This window comes from Pseudorasbora parva, chromosome 19 (assembly GCF_024679245.1).
Source record: "Pseudorasbora parva isolate DD20220531a chromosome 19, ASM2467924v1, whole genome shotgun sequence".
NCBI lineage: Eukaryota > Metazoa > Chordata > Actinopteri > Cypriniformes > Gobionidae > Pseudorasbora > Pseudorasbora parva.
The window spans coordinates 35,281,388-35,297,815 of NC_090190.1; the positions used below are offsets into that span (position 1 = coordinate 35,281,388).

General features: G+C 38.2%; 1 protein-coding gene across 1 annotated transcript in view; it reads left to right on the forward strand.

Annotated features, from left to right (window-relative positions):
• pvrl2l (PVR cell adhesion molecule related 2 like) overlaps window positions 1-15,647 on the forward strand; it is a 197,728-nt gene extending 182,081 nt beyond the window's left edge. Inside the window, exons 7-10 of the mRNA XM_067426583.1 lie at window positions 1-109; window positions 307-364; window positions 1,572-1,676; window positions 10,508-15,647. The exon at window positions 1-109 is cut by the window's left edge and continues 24 nt beyond it. Of these exons, the coding sequence (XP_067282684.1) occupies window positions 1-109; window positions 307-364; window positions 1,572-1,676; window positions 10,508-10,711 (476 nt within the window). The 3' untranslated portion in view covers window positions 10,712-15,647. The remainder of the gene's footprint in view (window positions 110-306; window positions 365-1,571; window positions 1,677-10,507) is intronic.
• The last annotated feature ends 781 nt before the right edge of the window (window positions 15,648-16,428 follow it).

The window sequence follows — 16,428 nt, forward strand, 5'->3', positions numbered from 1 at the left end:
TGGCTGGGCCAGTTATCGGAGGCATCATCGCAGCCATAATCATTCTGTGTTTGATCGGCGCCGGTGTGGCCATGTACCGCAAACGCAGTCAGAGCACCGCGAACGGAGAGTAAGTGTGAACAGGCTCCCACAATCACACTTTCATGTGAAACATCTATTTTTCCCCCTCTCTCTTTCTCTTCTGGCTAGAACACAAAGCTATTTTCATCTCTTTCCTTTCCAATGCATCTTAATTCGTGCATTCACGGTATGGCATACATGCGTGCCGCGGTCAAAGCTAAACATCTCCTTGTATCTCTTTTCCAGAGGCCCCCCCAAACACAAGCCGCCTCCTCCGATGAAGTCTGGCAGCTCAACAGAAATGGTGAGGACATTTTTTTCCCCATCAGTCACCTCTCAACGCTCACATCTAACATTCTCTTTCAACTCAACGTATTGAGCTTTCTTCATTATACAATGTTGAGATTACTTAGAGTTCTCCAGGCTACACGCGGCAATTAAAGCGGAGCTGGTGAAAAGACGCATATTCATAAACCGCCATAAAATAGATCTTTGAATTTAAACCTTTGAAGAACAAGCTTGGTATTGGGACGAGGGAAAATGTATATTGCTCAAAATAGGGTAATTGCATATTTTTCCCAGTTAACGATTATTTCCTGTCCGCTTGGCTGGTATTGGACCACATTTGAAACAAATTTGTATTGTGAAGTATGTAAAAGCAAGCCGAGCGAAGAGAATGAGAATTGCTAATGTTGCCCCCGGGCTACGGTCGAGAAAGAAAGGGTTAACACGGGGGTAATGTGTATTGATTGAAGCTTAATGTAGAACGTGTGGGTGGAGCTAAATTTGTGCGTGCATACGTTTGTGGATGTGTGTGTGCGCACGGGCAAATGAGCCTGTACATCACAGGCATCTTTCATCTCGGCTGCCCTAAAAAGCTGATTAATTCAGCTGTCAGCACCCCTAAAATATGTGATTATGAGATCTCTCTTCATGTTTGCTGAAAATAGCGGCTGCAGTAAAATATCTGCAGTTTAATCCACCCCCTTTTAGCCTTTCCTTATTGGCAGACGTGGTAATTTACTATTAAGTTTGGGGTTACGGAGTTAAAAAATAATACTTTTATTCAGCAAGGACTCGTTAGATCAAAAATGATAGTAAATGCATTTATAATGCTATAAAAAGTATTTCCAACAAGTGCTGTTCTTTTGAACTTTCTATTAATCAAAAAATCCACTTTTTTCAACATGGATAAAAAGATGTTTCCTTAGCAGCAAATCCGCATATTAGAAGGATCATGTGACTGAACGATTGGAGTAATAATCCTGAAAATTCAGCTTTGCCATCATTACTTACATTTTAAAATAGAAAAAATAGAAAATTTTCATAATATTTTGCAGTATTACTGCTTTTTCTGTATTTTTGATTAAATGCACACCCACCGACAAAAACATACGGTTTTAATAGGTTTATTTTAAAAAGCTGGCATTTGAGAAAGATTTAAACTCTTGACCTTTTGCAGTAAAATGTGCATGCTGAACTCATCATCTCATGTGTTTGTCTCTCTATAGCTGAATAAACCACAGGACAAGGCCACAACCATCACAGAAACCCAGCCGCTCAGCAATTACATGACAACAAACTACTATGAAACGAACTCTGCCGAGCCCGTTACGGTAAGATCACCTTCCCAAACTTTGATGAGCATTCTCCTTTTATGGGAATTAATCGATTCAATCATCCTGAATTACTGTAGGCTGTCAAGAGATTACAGTTTTTTTTGCTTTTATCCACAATGTGCCGTGTAATCACACATTCATTGGGCCCTATTTTAATGATCTAAGTGCATGGTCTAAATCCAACCCAGGCTCATTTGAAATACGTGACTCTGCATACATTTTTGCAACACCCAAAATACATAGGCCTACCTCCAGGTACGTTTACCTGTACTTTTTGGGTGAAACGTCCACCGGAGGTGCTAAGCGGTAATATTTTTTCTCCATTCCCAGACTGATCTCATGAAATGGTGTATGTATGACACGCCAATTCGTATGCCGTTTTGGCGTGCTATCAAGACGCATAATCGCTTTTTAGCGTGTTTATCAGCAGCGTTACATTCTATCCCCCTATACTGCCCCTACCCCTAAACCTACCCAACACACACACACACGCACACACACACACACACCCCTAAACCTACCCATCACACACACACGCACACACACACACACCCCTAAACCTACCCAACACACACGCACACACACACACACACACACACCCCTAAACCTACCCATCACAAGAAACATTCTGCATTTTTACATTTTCAAAAAAACATAATTTAGTATGTTTATAAATCCATTTACCTTTTGGACACACACACATATTCAGACACATTTTGAACGCATAACTCAATCCCTTCCCTAAACCTACCCATTTGTGTATTATTAAAAAACAGGATAACAGGCAGATACAACTGCAGGCACAATTTATTCAGAAATTACAAATATCCCAAGTGGTCCGAGGCCAAACGATTGATTTGTGTGAAGAAAATCCCCAAAAGAGATCAGAACGTCGACTCCATCCGCCAATAATACATTTCAAATATTGCCGCCGGAAGAAACGTCACGTCAGCTTTGACAGCATCGGCTGTCGTGTGTCTCGTGACCAATTGCGTCATTACGTCAGCTTTGATTGTAAAATGCCATTGGCTCTCATGTCTCGTGACCGATCGCGTCACTTGCCGTGTGTATCATTTGAAATGAGAAATATGAATGAACGAGTGCGTGTGTGTTCTGTTTGCAAAGGAGCACAATCATCATTTCAACAACTAAAACATTAAGATCAACTTTGTTCTTCACATGACGATATTGTATGACTTCAGAAGACCTGGAATGCAACATGAGTTAATACTTTTATACAGTTTTTTGGTCAGTTTTTGCAATAAATACATGTGACTGTACATTTATTTGCCTGTTACATGTTTTATATTGTTGAGAGTGGGTAGGTTTAGGGTAGGAGTGGAGTTAGTTGCTCCAAAATATAAAATTAGGCTATAAATATCCATTCTGTGAGATCAGGTTGGCAGAATCACATGGCATAGACATACACGCGGAGATGATGGTTTTATATTTAAAAATATTACCACTTAGCGCCTCCGGTGGACGTTTCACCCAAAAAGTGCAGGTAAACGTACCTGGAGGTACATATTTTGGGTGTTGCAAAAATATAGGCAGAGTCACGTATTTCCAATGAGCCTGGGTTGTCTAAATCCATTATTTCTAGTTTAATGACAGAACAAACAGTCAGCGCACCACATGCATGGTCCAAAAGTGTTGTCCCTAGTCTCGTAATGAGTCATGGGTGTGTTTTGGGAATAACATACAATAAACCAATCAGAGTCTCATCTCCCATTCCCTTTTAAAGCCAGCTGCACTCGCGCCATGGCAGATTAGTTTTAAGTTACATCAAAATAGCAACACGCCAACAATGCGCCTGAACACACCTTGTTTTCAGATCAGCAAGCCCATGGGCGAACAGATGGGCACAAAAGTGCATTTGCTATTTTAACAGTATGGACGTGAAAATGATTACTGTCAGGCTGAAACTAGCAAAAAACATTGCATTTCGCCGGGTGTATGATAGCGCCCACAATTGTGTTTGTTGAGAAAATCATTGAATAGACATCACAAAAAGTTATATGGTAACACAATTCAACATAGACTTTATTACACAAACATTTTCAGGAGCTGCATCTGAAGGGCATTTAGGTATATTTTCACAGACTGTTTAATGCAGCTCAGAAGTGACATGAATATGAATGCGATATTAAATGATATAAATATGAAATATTTAGTCAGTGAGTCATTCATTCAACTCATTAATTGAAATGGCTGATTAATTCAGGAGTGAAGCGAGTGTCCGTATTTATGAATGGGTCACTGAATCATTGGCTCATTAAAGAACCGTGGGTTCATTCAGTAATGAAACACTGCTGTGTGTTGCTCAACAGATTTGATGAGGCTTTGTTTGGAACTATTTTCATTCGCAAAATTGAGCAAAAAAGATAGTATTGTTTGTTACAAGGTTACAAAAAAAATGGCATGCTTGTGTGATATCGCTAAACTATATTATAAAGATATAAGACAAAAAAAAAGTTTTTGCTCTCATTTCTTGGATTTTTAATTGCATTCTATTAAGTTACGTTAAGTTAAAGCTACACTGTGTAACTTTTTTAGTTTATTCTTAGCTAAAAACACTTAGTTCTTTCAAAAATATATGCGCTCATTAATGTATATTTACTTCTTTCAAGCAATAAAGTATTCTCATAAGTTTATAATATGCCATTGAAAACACATACAGGTGAGGGGTTCGAGGTCGCCATGTTGCCCCTCCATCTTGAAAGTACATTAGCCAAAGAGGGACATACCCGTAAATTCAAGCTTCATCTTTCGCATTTTAACACTCGATGGCACCGTGAATGTGAAGAGGGGGATTGCCATGTTAATCTTGGACTAAATCGGCCACCGTAGGAGTTAAAACGAAATCAGAATTGAGAGGAACAGAAACTATTATTCACTGGATGGTCATACCTTTACACCGCTAGATGGGGGAAAATATCACACAGTGTAGCTTTAAGTTACCTGGTTGCCTTAAAATGTTGAGCTCAATGAAATAAATAAATAAATAGAGTTAATGCAATGAACATTAAGAATCGACAACCTTTATTCAAATATTATTAAAAGATTTTGTAAGCATATTGGGTAATTGTGTGGGTTTTTTTTTTTTTTTTTGAAGATGCAGTGAAACATGCAAAATTGTGCTATTTTTATGATTTATCACATTTTTTATGTGGTTCAGATACAATTATATTTTGAGTTTCTATTTATTAAACACATTTTCTTCATTGTATCAACTCAAATTTTGAATTTCAATAAACTCAAAATTTTAAGGCAACCAGGCTACTTACTTTTTTAAGTTAAACCAACAATATTTTTTTACAGTGTATATTGTGTCAGCACAGAGTTCATTGACAATGCTTTTTTTGTTACAGAATGTTGCAGTGCTTATTATGAATGATTTATCAGTGCACATATTTTTATTATTATTCATATACGGCAGAGGGTAGGGCTAAATATCCTCCACAACCGACTCCAAACTGGCAACTTATATGATCCAATCCTCCCTATATGTAAACTATGTAAGGTTGTAGATCCCCCGAACCCCATCACACATTTGGAAAATCAGTTCAGCTGTCTGACAGCTAGATGGTTTCACACAGACACTTTCATAAAGCATTTATTTAGCTGTCAGCTCAAATTTGGAGCTCATTTGACTTTTTCTTACTGGCAGTTTAATGTGTTTTAAAAGGGTTTTCATAAAAAAAAATGTAGAGCAATTTGTTGCACCTTGCATACGGAAAACCATTAGTGCTTGTTATTGAAATGTAACTCTCTGCATGTTGTTTCTTGGCACCACAAAATTTGCTTAGGGCTCCCAGAAGTTTAGGACCGGCGGCACTGATTCCACTCGGACAAAATCAAGTCTTTCCCCTCGGATATATACATCACAATAGGGAAGAAATGAAAAGACTACTGCAACTGTTTCATGCTGACTTTAATCGCACCGTACTTACCTCACAATAGGTACCAAAGACCCATCTTGCAGCAGGCGGCTTACACGCTTATGCCAGCGGCAAAAGCTAGTGACTCATAACGATGTGTGGCATGTGCTAACACTGCCAAAGGGTCTTTTATGTGGATTAATATGATGAGCTGGTTATTTCATCAACTATGATAACCGTAAAGCCAATTAGTACAGCGGATCTGTGTTTGAAGGCCAGTCTCAGACATGTACCTTTGTGATAAAGCCCCAGGGATTCGGTCTGGGCTTTCAATAACTGCCTGCATTTATTGTTTTAGGTGATTTAGCCAGCAGGGTTCAGCATTCAGCATTTAAAAATAGGCTCTGTTTAATTTGTGAATTTTAATTGAATTGGCCACACCCCACAGGAAATAGAGCTGGAATGACAGGAAGAGTTGTGCATTTCAATCAAATTCAACACTGGCACACAACAGGGCAAGAAATGTGTGCATCAGTAAAGTCATTAATTATGTCTATTTATCCCCTGATATGTAATCTATATCCCTAAATTCCCTAAACCTAGTTATTCATTAATTTATGTCTCTCTATATGAATTATGCACGTTTTTATTATATCGTTAAAATTATACAAAAAGTGTATAAAAAAGGATAAATACATATTTTAAAATAAAATAAATCGTTTTACACTCACGTAAAGGATTGTTAGGAACACCCTATATACTAATACTGTGTTTGACCCCCTTTCACCTTCAGAACTGCCTTAATTCTACGTGGCATTGATTCAACAAGGTGCTGAAAGCATTCTTTAGAAATGTTGGCCCATATTGATTGGATAGCATCTTGCAGTTGATGGAGATTTGTGGGATTCACATCCAGGGCATGAAGCTCCCGTTCCACCACATCCCAAAGATGCTCTATTGGGTTGAGATCTGGTGACTGTGGGGGCCATTTGAATACTGTGAATTTATTGTCATGTTCAAGAAACTAATTTGAAATGATTCAAGCTTTGTGACATGCACTAAGCACTAAGGGGCCTAAAGTATGCCAAGAAAACATCCCTCACACCACTACACCACCACCACCAGCCTGCACAGTGGTAACAAGGCATGATGGATCCATGTTCTCATTCTGTTTATGTCAAATTCTGACTCTACCATCTGAATGTCTCAACAGAAATCGAGACTCATGATAAATGGACTGCATTTATATAGCGCTTTTTAACAGAACCTATGGCCATCCAAAGCACTTTACATTTTTGCCTCACATTCACCCATTCATATACCGATGGCGATGTCAGCCATGTAAGGCACCATCCAGCTCATCAGGAGCAGCTGGGGTTAGGTGTCTTGCTCATGGACACCTCGAATCTTGGTCAGGGGAAACTGGGGATTGAACCACCAACCTTCTGGTTTGTAGACAACCTACATGAATCACTGAGCCACTGCCACCCAAATCCACACTGTCACCCTCATCAGACCAGGCAACATTTTTCCAGTCTTCAACTGTCCAGTTTTGGTGAGCTCGTGCAAATTGTAGCCTCTTTTTCCTATTTGTAGTGGAGATGAGTGGTACCCGGTGGGATCTTCTGGTTGTAGCCCATCCGCCTCAAGGTTGTGTGTGTTGTGGCTTCACAAATGCTTTGCTGCATACCTCGGTTGTAACAAGAGGTTATTTCAGTCAAAGTTGCTCTTCAATCAGCTTGAATCAGTCAGCCCATTCTCCTCTGACCTCTAGCATCAACAAGGCATTTTCGCCCATACTGGATGTTTTTCCCTTTTCACACCATTCTTTGTAAACCCTAGAAGTGGTTGTGCATGAAAATCCCAGTAACTGAGCAGATTGTGAAATACTCAGACCGGCCCGTCTGAAACCAACAACTATGCCATGCTCAAAATTGCTTAAATCACCTTTCTTTCCCATTCTGACATTCAGTTTGGAGTTCAGGAGATTGTCTTGACCAGGACCACACCCCTAAATGCATTGAAGTAACTGCCATGTGATTGGCTGATTAGATAATTGCATTAATGAGAAATTGAACAGGTGTTCCTAATAATCCTTTAGGTGAGTGTATATCACACATATAACTATAGAAAACAATTATTTATGACATCTGGATTTATACTGCATACAATGCATTATTAAAAATAATATTTACAGCTCTTTGAATGTCATTTTAATTCAATTTAAATGTCTTTTTGGAGATTCAGTTTAAAAGACAATTTATTTCCACTCTGAATGGTAAATGGTAAAACTGCTAATATTTTCACTGCAAGATCACTAAGAGAAATAAAACCCTTTTTAGTATCCTTTCTGTCTCCAGACCTTTTTAAAAAGGTTAAATGACCAGGGGTGAACTGGCATCACCTGAAATAAAAAAGAACATTCGCCTCACATAATTAGAAACCAACTGTTGCTTCAGTCGTTCAGACACCGATTCACACACGCACGCACAAGAGATAACAATCACACTATATTAACGTTTTTAAATTAAATTTTTGCTCACTGTGAGTCAGGAGGTGAAGTGTTCTCTCAAACCGTTTTATCAGCTGAATCTTCGTTCGGTATCAATTAACTCTAATAAATAAGAATGTGTGCTTCTGTTCTCCAGCTATTATACTGTTGCTTAATGACCGATCGAGGAACTGTTAATTTGGCATTAGTACCATCTCAGTGATTGTAATGAATTGTGAATGTGTGTACGTGCAGCTAGTACGTACATGTGTCTGAACCGGACATGTGCATCGGGACATCTCTGCCATTATAATCTGAGGAGTTGTTTAAAATCATTTTGATAGGAATTTTATTAATTTGTTTTTATTCTTTAAGTAAGGGATAATCCATGGCTAGCTGTGCATTTAATGCTTTTTAAGGCAAAGAACCACCTACGCTAAGCGGAGTGCATTCAAATCGCTTAATGCACAGCTAGCTCGCTCATACCATGGTCATTTGCCAGCGTTGAATAAATCTGTTATTGATGTTTGCAGTGCAATATATGACGAACGGGTGAAAATTACGGTTATTTTTGTCAGTTACAGCTATATCTACAGCATTCTGCTCGCTTTCAGTCAGTATCTGTGTTTGTGTGTGTTTGCTCTCCGTGAAAACATTGCATTTATATAGAATATATATCATTAAAGGTGCTGTATGTAATTTTTTTGACTGTGCTAAAGCATAAAAATACCATATGTTTACAGATATTTAGGAAACATGCTAAGTTTACATACTTGTTTCTAAGATGAAACAATGCTGCAGCCAGTTATTCTACTTTGAAATGTGTGTTCCATGTCATGATTTTATTTTGGTCTGTGTGATTCTGCCCACTGCCAATTTTTCCAATAGTATTTCAACACCTCGGGTTGCCAGTTGGCTGAAAACACAGCGTAACTGTGGAAGCTAGTTAGGGCTGCATGATTAATCGAAATTAAACCGCAAGTGATTTGGCAAAGACTAAACATGACTTATAAACACACAACTACAACAATATATAGTTTATCTGAGTTCTTCAAGCCTTCTCGGGTGTTTTCATGATAATAAAGTATATTTATAGTTCACTGCTAAACGACATAGCCTTTATCATTGTATAGATTACTAAGAAATAATATGCTGTGTGCCTTATTCTGTGAAAGAAGCCAAATCAAGCCAGAAGGATGTTTTCAAATACTAAACTGACGTTATGAAGTTAGTTTGTAGTAAAACATGTTATTAAAAGTAGTTTTTTTGTTGGACAAGCGGTTCATAAAGGTTCTTTACAAAAAAAAAATTAAATGCACTGTCTCAGACTTGCAGTGTTTTCTGTGGAAACCTAGCCTAGAACTCTAGACGCACCCTAGCGGCAGCAAATCTAATCTGCCCGCGAGTGTCGTCTAGCAACTCTTAATACACTTCTGAGCTGTAAACGCCAAACTCTGGTCGGACCAATCACATCGTGTATAGAGTCGGTGGGCGGGGCTTCTAGTAAACACAGAAACTTGCGAACGGCGGCGGTCTTTCGAATCAGCTTTGACTGCGACACTGGAAGACTTGGAGTTAAGCTTTTCTCTGAGAAAAGAACAAAGAACGGCACTGAAGTCATTCTTAAAAAGGGAAGATGTGTTCGGAGATTTGCCGACCGGATACGGTGAATGTTTAATCTATCAACAAGCTCTGTTTCACCTCCGTTGCTCAACAGACATCATATAGATGTCTATGCGTTGCTCTGGTTGGTGTAGCGCTATCCTATCGCGTGCAGAGGGAGTTTGAAAGACAAGCGTTTATCCCGCCCCTCGGATTGAGCCCCGTCAATGGTGAGTTTCCAGACCAAACATCTTGATGTGGTTCTGGCTTGTCAGACTAGTGGAGGCCCGTTTCCGCCACTAAATAAAAAAATTAAAAGAGTAATTGCGACTTTTTTCCCTCAGATTTGCGTATTATATAGTCAGAATTCTGAGATATAAACGTACAATTTTGACTGAGAAAAAAAATCTAAATTGTGACTTTAAAACGCGCAAAAAAAATGGCAAGTTTATATCTTTAGTTTATAAATTGGGAGGGGAAAAAAGTCTGGATTTTGAGGTAAAACGTCACAATTATTATTTTTTATTTAGTGGTGTAAACCATAGTTTTCAGATGGAGCAGCATTTACTGATCAAAGAGCCAGACTTCATTGACAAGCTGGGCATTAAAAATAATCGCAGCTGCAGCGATTTCATAATCGGACTAAGCCAAAGCGTAATTTTGAGTTCATTGCGATTAATCGTGCAGCCCTGGAGGCCACTTTAAACTTTCTTGGAAGTGTGCATTATACTGTTTTAATGCATACCTTCCAGCCAATCAAGAGCATTCAGACAAACCATGGTATAATTTATTAGATGCTATTTTCGAAGGATTATGCACTTCAATTTACTCTATCCTTCATTGTCACTTTGCAGGATCTGGATGACGACAACATGGGCCCTCCTGCTAACGGCGGCACCCCCAATGTCTGGGACGGCTCAGGACATCCTCCCGAAAAGGACGAGTCGACCGATGAGACTCTTCCACCGTACGAACCAGCTGACCTGAATGATATTCAAGCTAGCCCTGCTAACATAACCCGTGAAGAAAGCTTCATGTCTCAGCCCATGTTGGTCTAAAGACGTAGGCCGTGCCTGCGATTTGCACTGCCACCGTCCTACCCAGCCGCGGACGCCCATTACAGCACAGCAGGCTATAGCCCACGGCTCGGCACACACACATTGAAACCCACCACAGCCTGGTGCATTTTTTTTCCACAAGTGGCTAACTGACCTTTTAACCTATTCTCATGGTTTTGTGGTCCATAAAAACATATCGATAGCATCTGGACCAGTGTTCATCAATCTTTTGGATATTTGTATGGCAAGTTCTTAGTACTTCAGAAAGCAAATTAACGGAAATTAGCGGTAAAACAAAACCATGAGAATTGGTAGTTCTTCAGTTTTGAGGTACTACGTTATATTTTAATCCTGGTTATGTGAAAAGCAAACAAGATTTTCCTGAAAGGTCTAAATATAAGAATTTGCTTTCGGTATTTTAAAATACACTGCATATACTGTCCAATGTTGCTTATGTTTCTGATCTCTTCATTTTTAATCTGCGATCTTGGTGTAGTGCTCTTTAAAGCTTTAGCTTCTGTCGGTTTTGTGCGTTAACTTCTGTGATGAGGGAAAAAGTCTCGTGGTATATGCAATGTATTTTACATACAGCAAAATTGTATTTTTATATTTTATATTTGATGTAATTTTGATCGATTATATCACCTAAAAAACAGATGTATGCATTATTTTCTTATTTTTGTTTCTTTGGTTGTTTGGCGTGTTCATCGTTTTTTGAAAAGTACCAAATAAGTTCTGTAAATAATATAAGAAAATAATATACATAGCCAGTCTAACATGCGTAAAAAATATATATATAAAAAAAGAAAAAAGTAAACAAATTTTAAAAAAATACGTGGGGTGCAAAATGAAAAAAAGTGTACATTTTTTTTACCTTTATTTTAACGGGTATTACTAAAGTCGTATGCCGATGTTTTACTTATTGATACGTGTGGATTTTGTTACTGTATAATCTTAATCTGCATGGCATGGTTGGTTGATTTCCGAAAAACAGTGGGCACCTGTCGCAACCTTTCCTCGCTCCCCTATTTTCTGGTCATAAGCACAATACGCATATAGAGATGCTGAAGGTGACGGGAGGTTTGGCAAGAGTTTAGGGTCATTTTCTGCCTTCTGAAGTAAAACATAAAGTTTAAAGACCTTGTGAAATCTCTTGACGAGCACAGTTTTCTTCTGTTCTGACATATTCCCATATTAAAAACATTTTCAAAACACATTTAAGGTCTAACCCAATGGGCTTTAATTACATCACAATCATTAGTCATGATTTGCTAATCTCTGTTTCTGGTCAAGGCTGATTGGATTACGGGGGAGGGACATTCTCATCCTAGGGAGCGTTTGATTGGACAAAACTGTGCGGGATGAGTCATCAATATTTTTGGACTGTTTTCCGAAAGAAAGATTGTACATTTTAAATGTGCTAAAAGTATGTCAACTTTAAGGAGTATACCATGATGTTTAACTATTGATTTCAAAGTTAACGGATATGAATTGAAAGCCATTGATGTGGTCTTTAATATTTGAATGCACTGTGTATCACTTTCTTGAACGACATTTTCACTTGCCTTTGTTTTGTTAAAAATTATTACTAATGCTTTCTTATTTCTAGAGTTCTTCTCAAAAATAAGTATATGGTAATTTTTGATTTGCAATAAGAGAAGAAAGCTGACATGTTTTTCTTAAAGGAACAGTTCACCCCAAAATAATGTACTCACCTCCATGTTGTTTCAATTCCATATGATTTTGTTTCTTCTGTGGAACAAAAATGCCTATTTTAACAATCTAAGTGCCGTGCACTTAGATCGTTAAAATGGTGTGTTTTGGGCATAACGTGCAATAAACCAATCAGAGTCTCATCTCCCATTATCATTAAAAGCCAGTTACACTTGTGCGATGGCAGATTCACTACATGGCAATTGGAAAAACGTAAGGATTTTCTAGCATAGAAACGGATTTTCTCTGCTCGTCTGCTCATCCAATGGCTCATTATTACTGCAAATAAATACGTAGGCTAATTCTGATACATGCATTGACTATCCATTATATGTAGGCATTTTTATATTTATATAAGGCAATTGCCTTGCCTTATATTTATGTACACAATAATCATCTTTTACATTTGAATCCTTTCATTTTTTATATCTAAAAATGTTTGTTTGCTGCTGCACATCCCTGTGTGTGTAATAGAGACAGAGCGACACGTGTCATAATCTGAAAGCCACGCCCATAGGGGGTGGGGGGGATTGACTCCATTGACTTTCTATTGTAGGAAGTGACCTCCTTATCATTTCTGACTTATTACAAAAAATCTAACAATGTCTTAATGCTGATGTGTGAAAATGTGTACAGAAAACAAGCTAAAAAACCCAGAACCAAAAAAAAACCTGAAGTTTTTATAAGTTGTTGACCCAAAAAACGAATGTTTAAGGACACAAAAGTGGATCCAGGCACTTGAGACAGAGCATGACGTGTTATATTACACTGAGAACTACGCCCGCTTGAGGGGAAAGTCATCAGCGACAGGAAGTATCATATATAAAACTGACATTTGGATATTTGACCAAATGTTTACAGCACAAGTAGACATACTGAGACATACTGTGTGTCAGAATCCGAAAATTGACCCATTCTTCCTACTAAAGCTTCACTTCTTATTGCCTGTATCCCCTTTTGTCTACTTAAATGCTCGTTTTTGGGGGTTGACAGCTTATAAAAACGTAGTTATGTGGATTTTTAGCTTGTTTGCTGCACACCTTGTCACATATCAGCTTTTAGACATTGTTCTGTTTCTTGTTATAAGTAAGAAAAGACGAGGAGACTGCTTCACGCAATACGAAGTCAATGGAGAGCGTTGGATCCCCCCCCCCCCCCCCGGTGTGGGCGTGGCCTAAATACCCTCTGTCTCTATAAGCAGAGTGTATGTGCGTTGTGTACCCGCCTCTAGGCGCATATTACTAACGCGCCCTTTAAATAACACAAAAATACTGTGCCATTGACTTTAGACCAGGTTTTTGTTGGTCATTCGATTCGTTTGCAGTCGATTTCAGTTGCCTCAAAAAACACGGCAACAATGCTCCTGAACACACCTCGTTTTCAGACCAGCACGTCCATGGGCGAACAGATGGGCGTTTGCGTTTGCTATTTAAACAATGTGCCGCTGGACATGAAACTGATAATTGCGTCGAGTTGAAACCACCCAAAAACATTTGCACCGCCTGGAGTGTATTATAGCGCCCAAGATGTTTTGAAGAATGTTCACACTGCTATACGGTGGCTTTGTGTTATCGACAGGCCGGACTTTAAGTTACTGCCATTGTATGGAAAAGAGCAGTTCGGATGTGCTGCTATATAAATGTTCTTTTGTGTTCCACAGACAAAGACATGATTGAATTTATTTTGGTGAACTGTTCCTTTAAGAGATTGATGAGGAACAGATGTCGTTTTTTTAAATGGTCTTTGTCTTTTTCACTGGTTCTTGGATGGCATGGCAACTAATTCCATTACTGTTTGTGTCTTTCACTTTTGAATGTAATCTTTGCACATCAACTTTAAGCTGTCGATAGATCGTGTCATAGCATCTGAATACTTTGTTGTAATTGTGCCAAAGAACTCATATCAAAACCTGTAGTGATGCAATGAACTAAAGACTTGCTAACAGGTTACAGAGATGATAAATGGGACGAATGGATGGCTTTTTTTTAATGGTCACCTGGAGCGGAAACTTGCACATTCACAAAGCTCACCTTTAGATGGGTGAATGGATGAATACGTGGGCAGGAGCCACGAGAAATCGATGGATGGACTGTACAGTTCCCCTAGATGAATTAACAAGCCCTCCTTTGTTCTTGATTAGCCATCGATCACATTCACTGCCTGATCTTCTGGCCTGTTGGACATCATAGAAAATTACTGATTCTTGCAAAACGGTTATTCTTTACATGACACGACAATCTTTCACCTGTCATCTCTGTTTAGCTGGGTTGTGGTCTCGTCCCTGTTTCTGATGAAGGGAATGTACGTCTGCATGCTGCATGAGATTTGGGATTAGCTTATGTTATCTTCACGCGCAAATGGACCGTCTTCACGCAACCGTCGTTTGCTACAATGGTGCAGTATTAGACAATCACTGTATGTTATACTCATCCATATGGGTTTCTGTGTTTTAAACTGTGATTTCATTTTCCTTAGGTTCGCATTTTTTTATTTAATTATTGCTTATTTTCAAGTGTTTTTAAAACGGTCTTACATAGACCACTTATGCATTAAAGTCCTGGTAAAACTGACATTTTTGATTTTAAGAAAAGACAATCAAAGAGTTTAGGAGTGTTAAAGAGATTGTCCCGTCAAAAATGTTATTTCTGTCCTCATTTACTCAACCTCATGTCGCTCCAAACGTTTCACAACGAAAGTCAACGGGGTCCAAAATGACAAGAAAGACAGTCATACAGGTTTAGAATGACAAGTGTGAGTAAATGCTGACAGGATTTCCATTTTGCAATGAAAATCTCTTTAACAAATTAGTGGCCCGCTAAAACTTGTCTTTGGTTACCGAAAGACTCTTGACATTTATCAAATCTACTCTCCAGCAAAACAAACATGCTTTCTTTGCCATATGGTTATACTTCATTATCACCAATCATATCAGAGAGCGTTTCAAATCATCTGCCATGTGTTCGCTTATGCGCTGCCCTGTCATCGTCAAGCCAGATGTGCCTTTGTTTCTTTGTTTTGAGCCATTTTACTGACAGATTTGTTTTGCCTGAGACATTGACTATACATATAGACCGCCCAATGGGGAGAATTGTGAATTTTTCTTTTATTTCTAATGTTTGTTTTTGCATCTTATTTCTTTCCCTACCGAGATTATTTTATATGCATAAGCAACTTGTTCTATGTTTATGGATCATTGTGATGTCTAATAAACTAAAAGCCAAAGCTCCTGTTGTGAAGCGTATTTGTGTAATTGAGCAATATTGCATCTAGGGCTTTTGTAGAATATCCTTGTTCTAAGATCCCAGTGTAATACATGTTTACTGCACTTTGTGGAATATTACCAAATGCCAAAAAAATGTTTGGCATTCACTTATTGATTTACCATCCGAGAGACCTTCAAAAGATCCGGTTTAACTCTTGAACTCTGAAAATGTCAGACACTCAAGTCAAACATCAGCCTGTCTAAACTTCAAGAGCACAACTTTTGGTAAATACAGATTTAGAAATTCTCTCATTCTGTCCACATGTCTGGTAGACCATATATCTGGTAGAAATATAAATAATACATAATGTGATGCATTTTTTTCAGTCATAAACATACTGAAAGCTCAGGATATTCTCAGAACAGTTTTCTACAAGTGCCTTTGAAAGACATTTCTGAAAGCATTTTTAATGTATTTATTGAACTGCTCAAAAGTTTTACATATCTCTACAAAGTTTCAGATAAGAGTTATCATGAATGACACCATCACTGCTAAGATCATTTTATGGTGTGATGTTGGTGCAATTATAACAAGTAATGAATCAAATTTGCATGGCTTTTGAATATTTAAAACAGGTAATGAACATTATTTCATTGACGTATCTGGCCGAAGGCTGCTCTTGACTCACTTGGTCAATTCATATTTTATATTAAAATTAATCTGACCCATTTAGATTTTGGCTTTAAACTCATTATTCCTGACAGCTAAAAGAAATTGTATCACAAATGGATGAAAAGTATT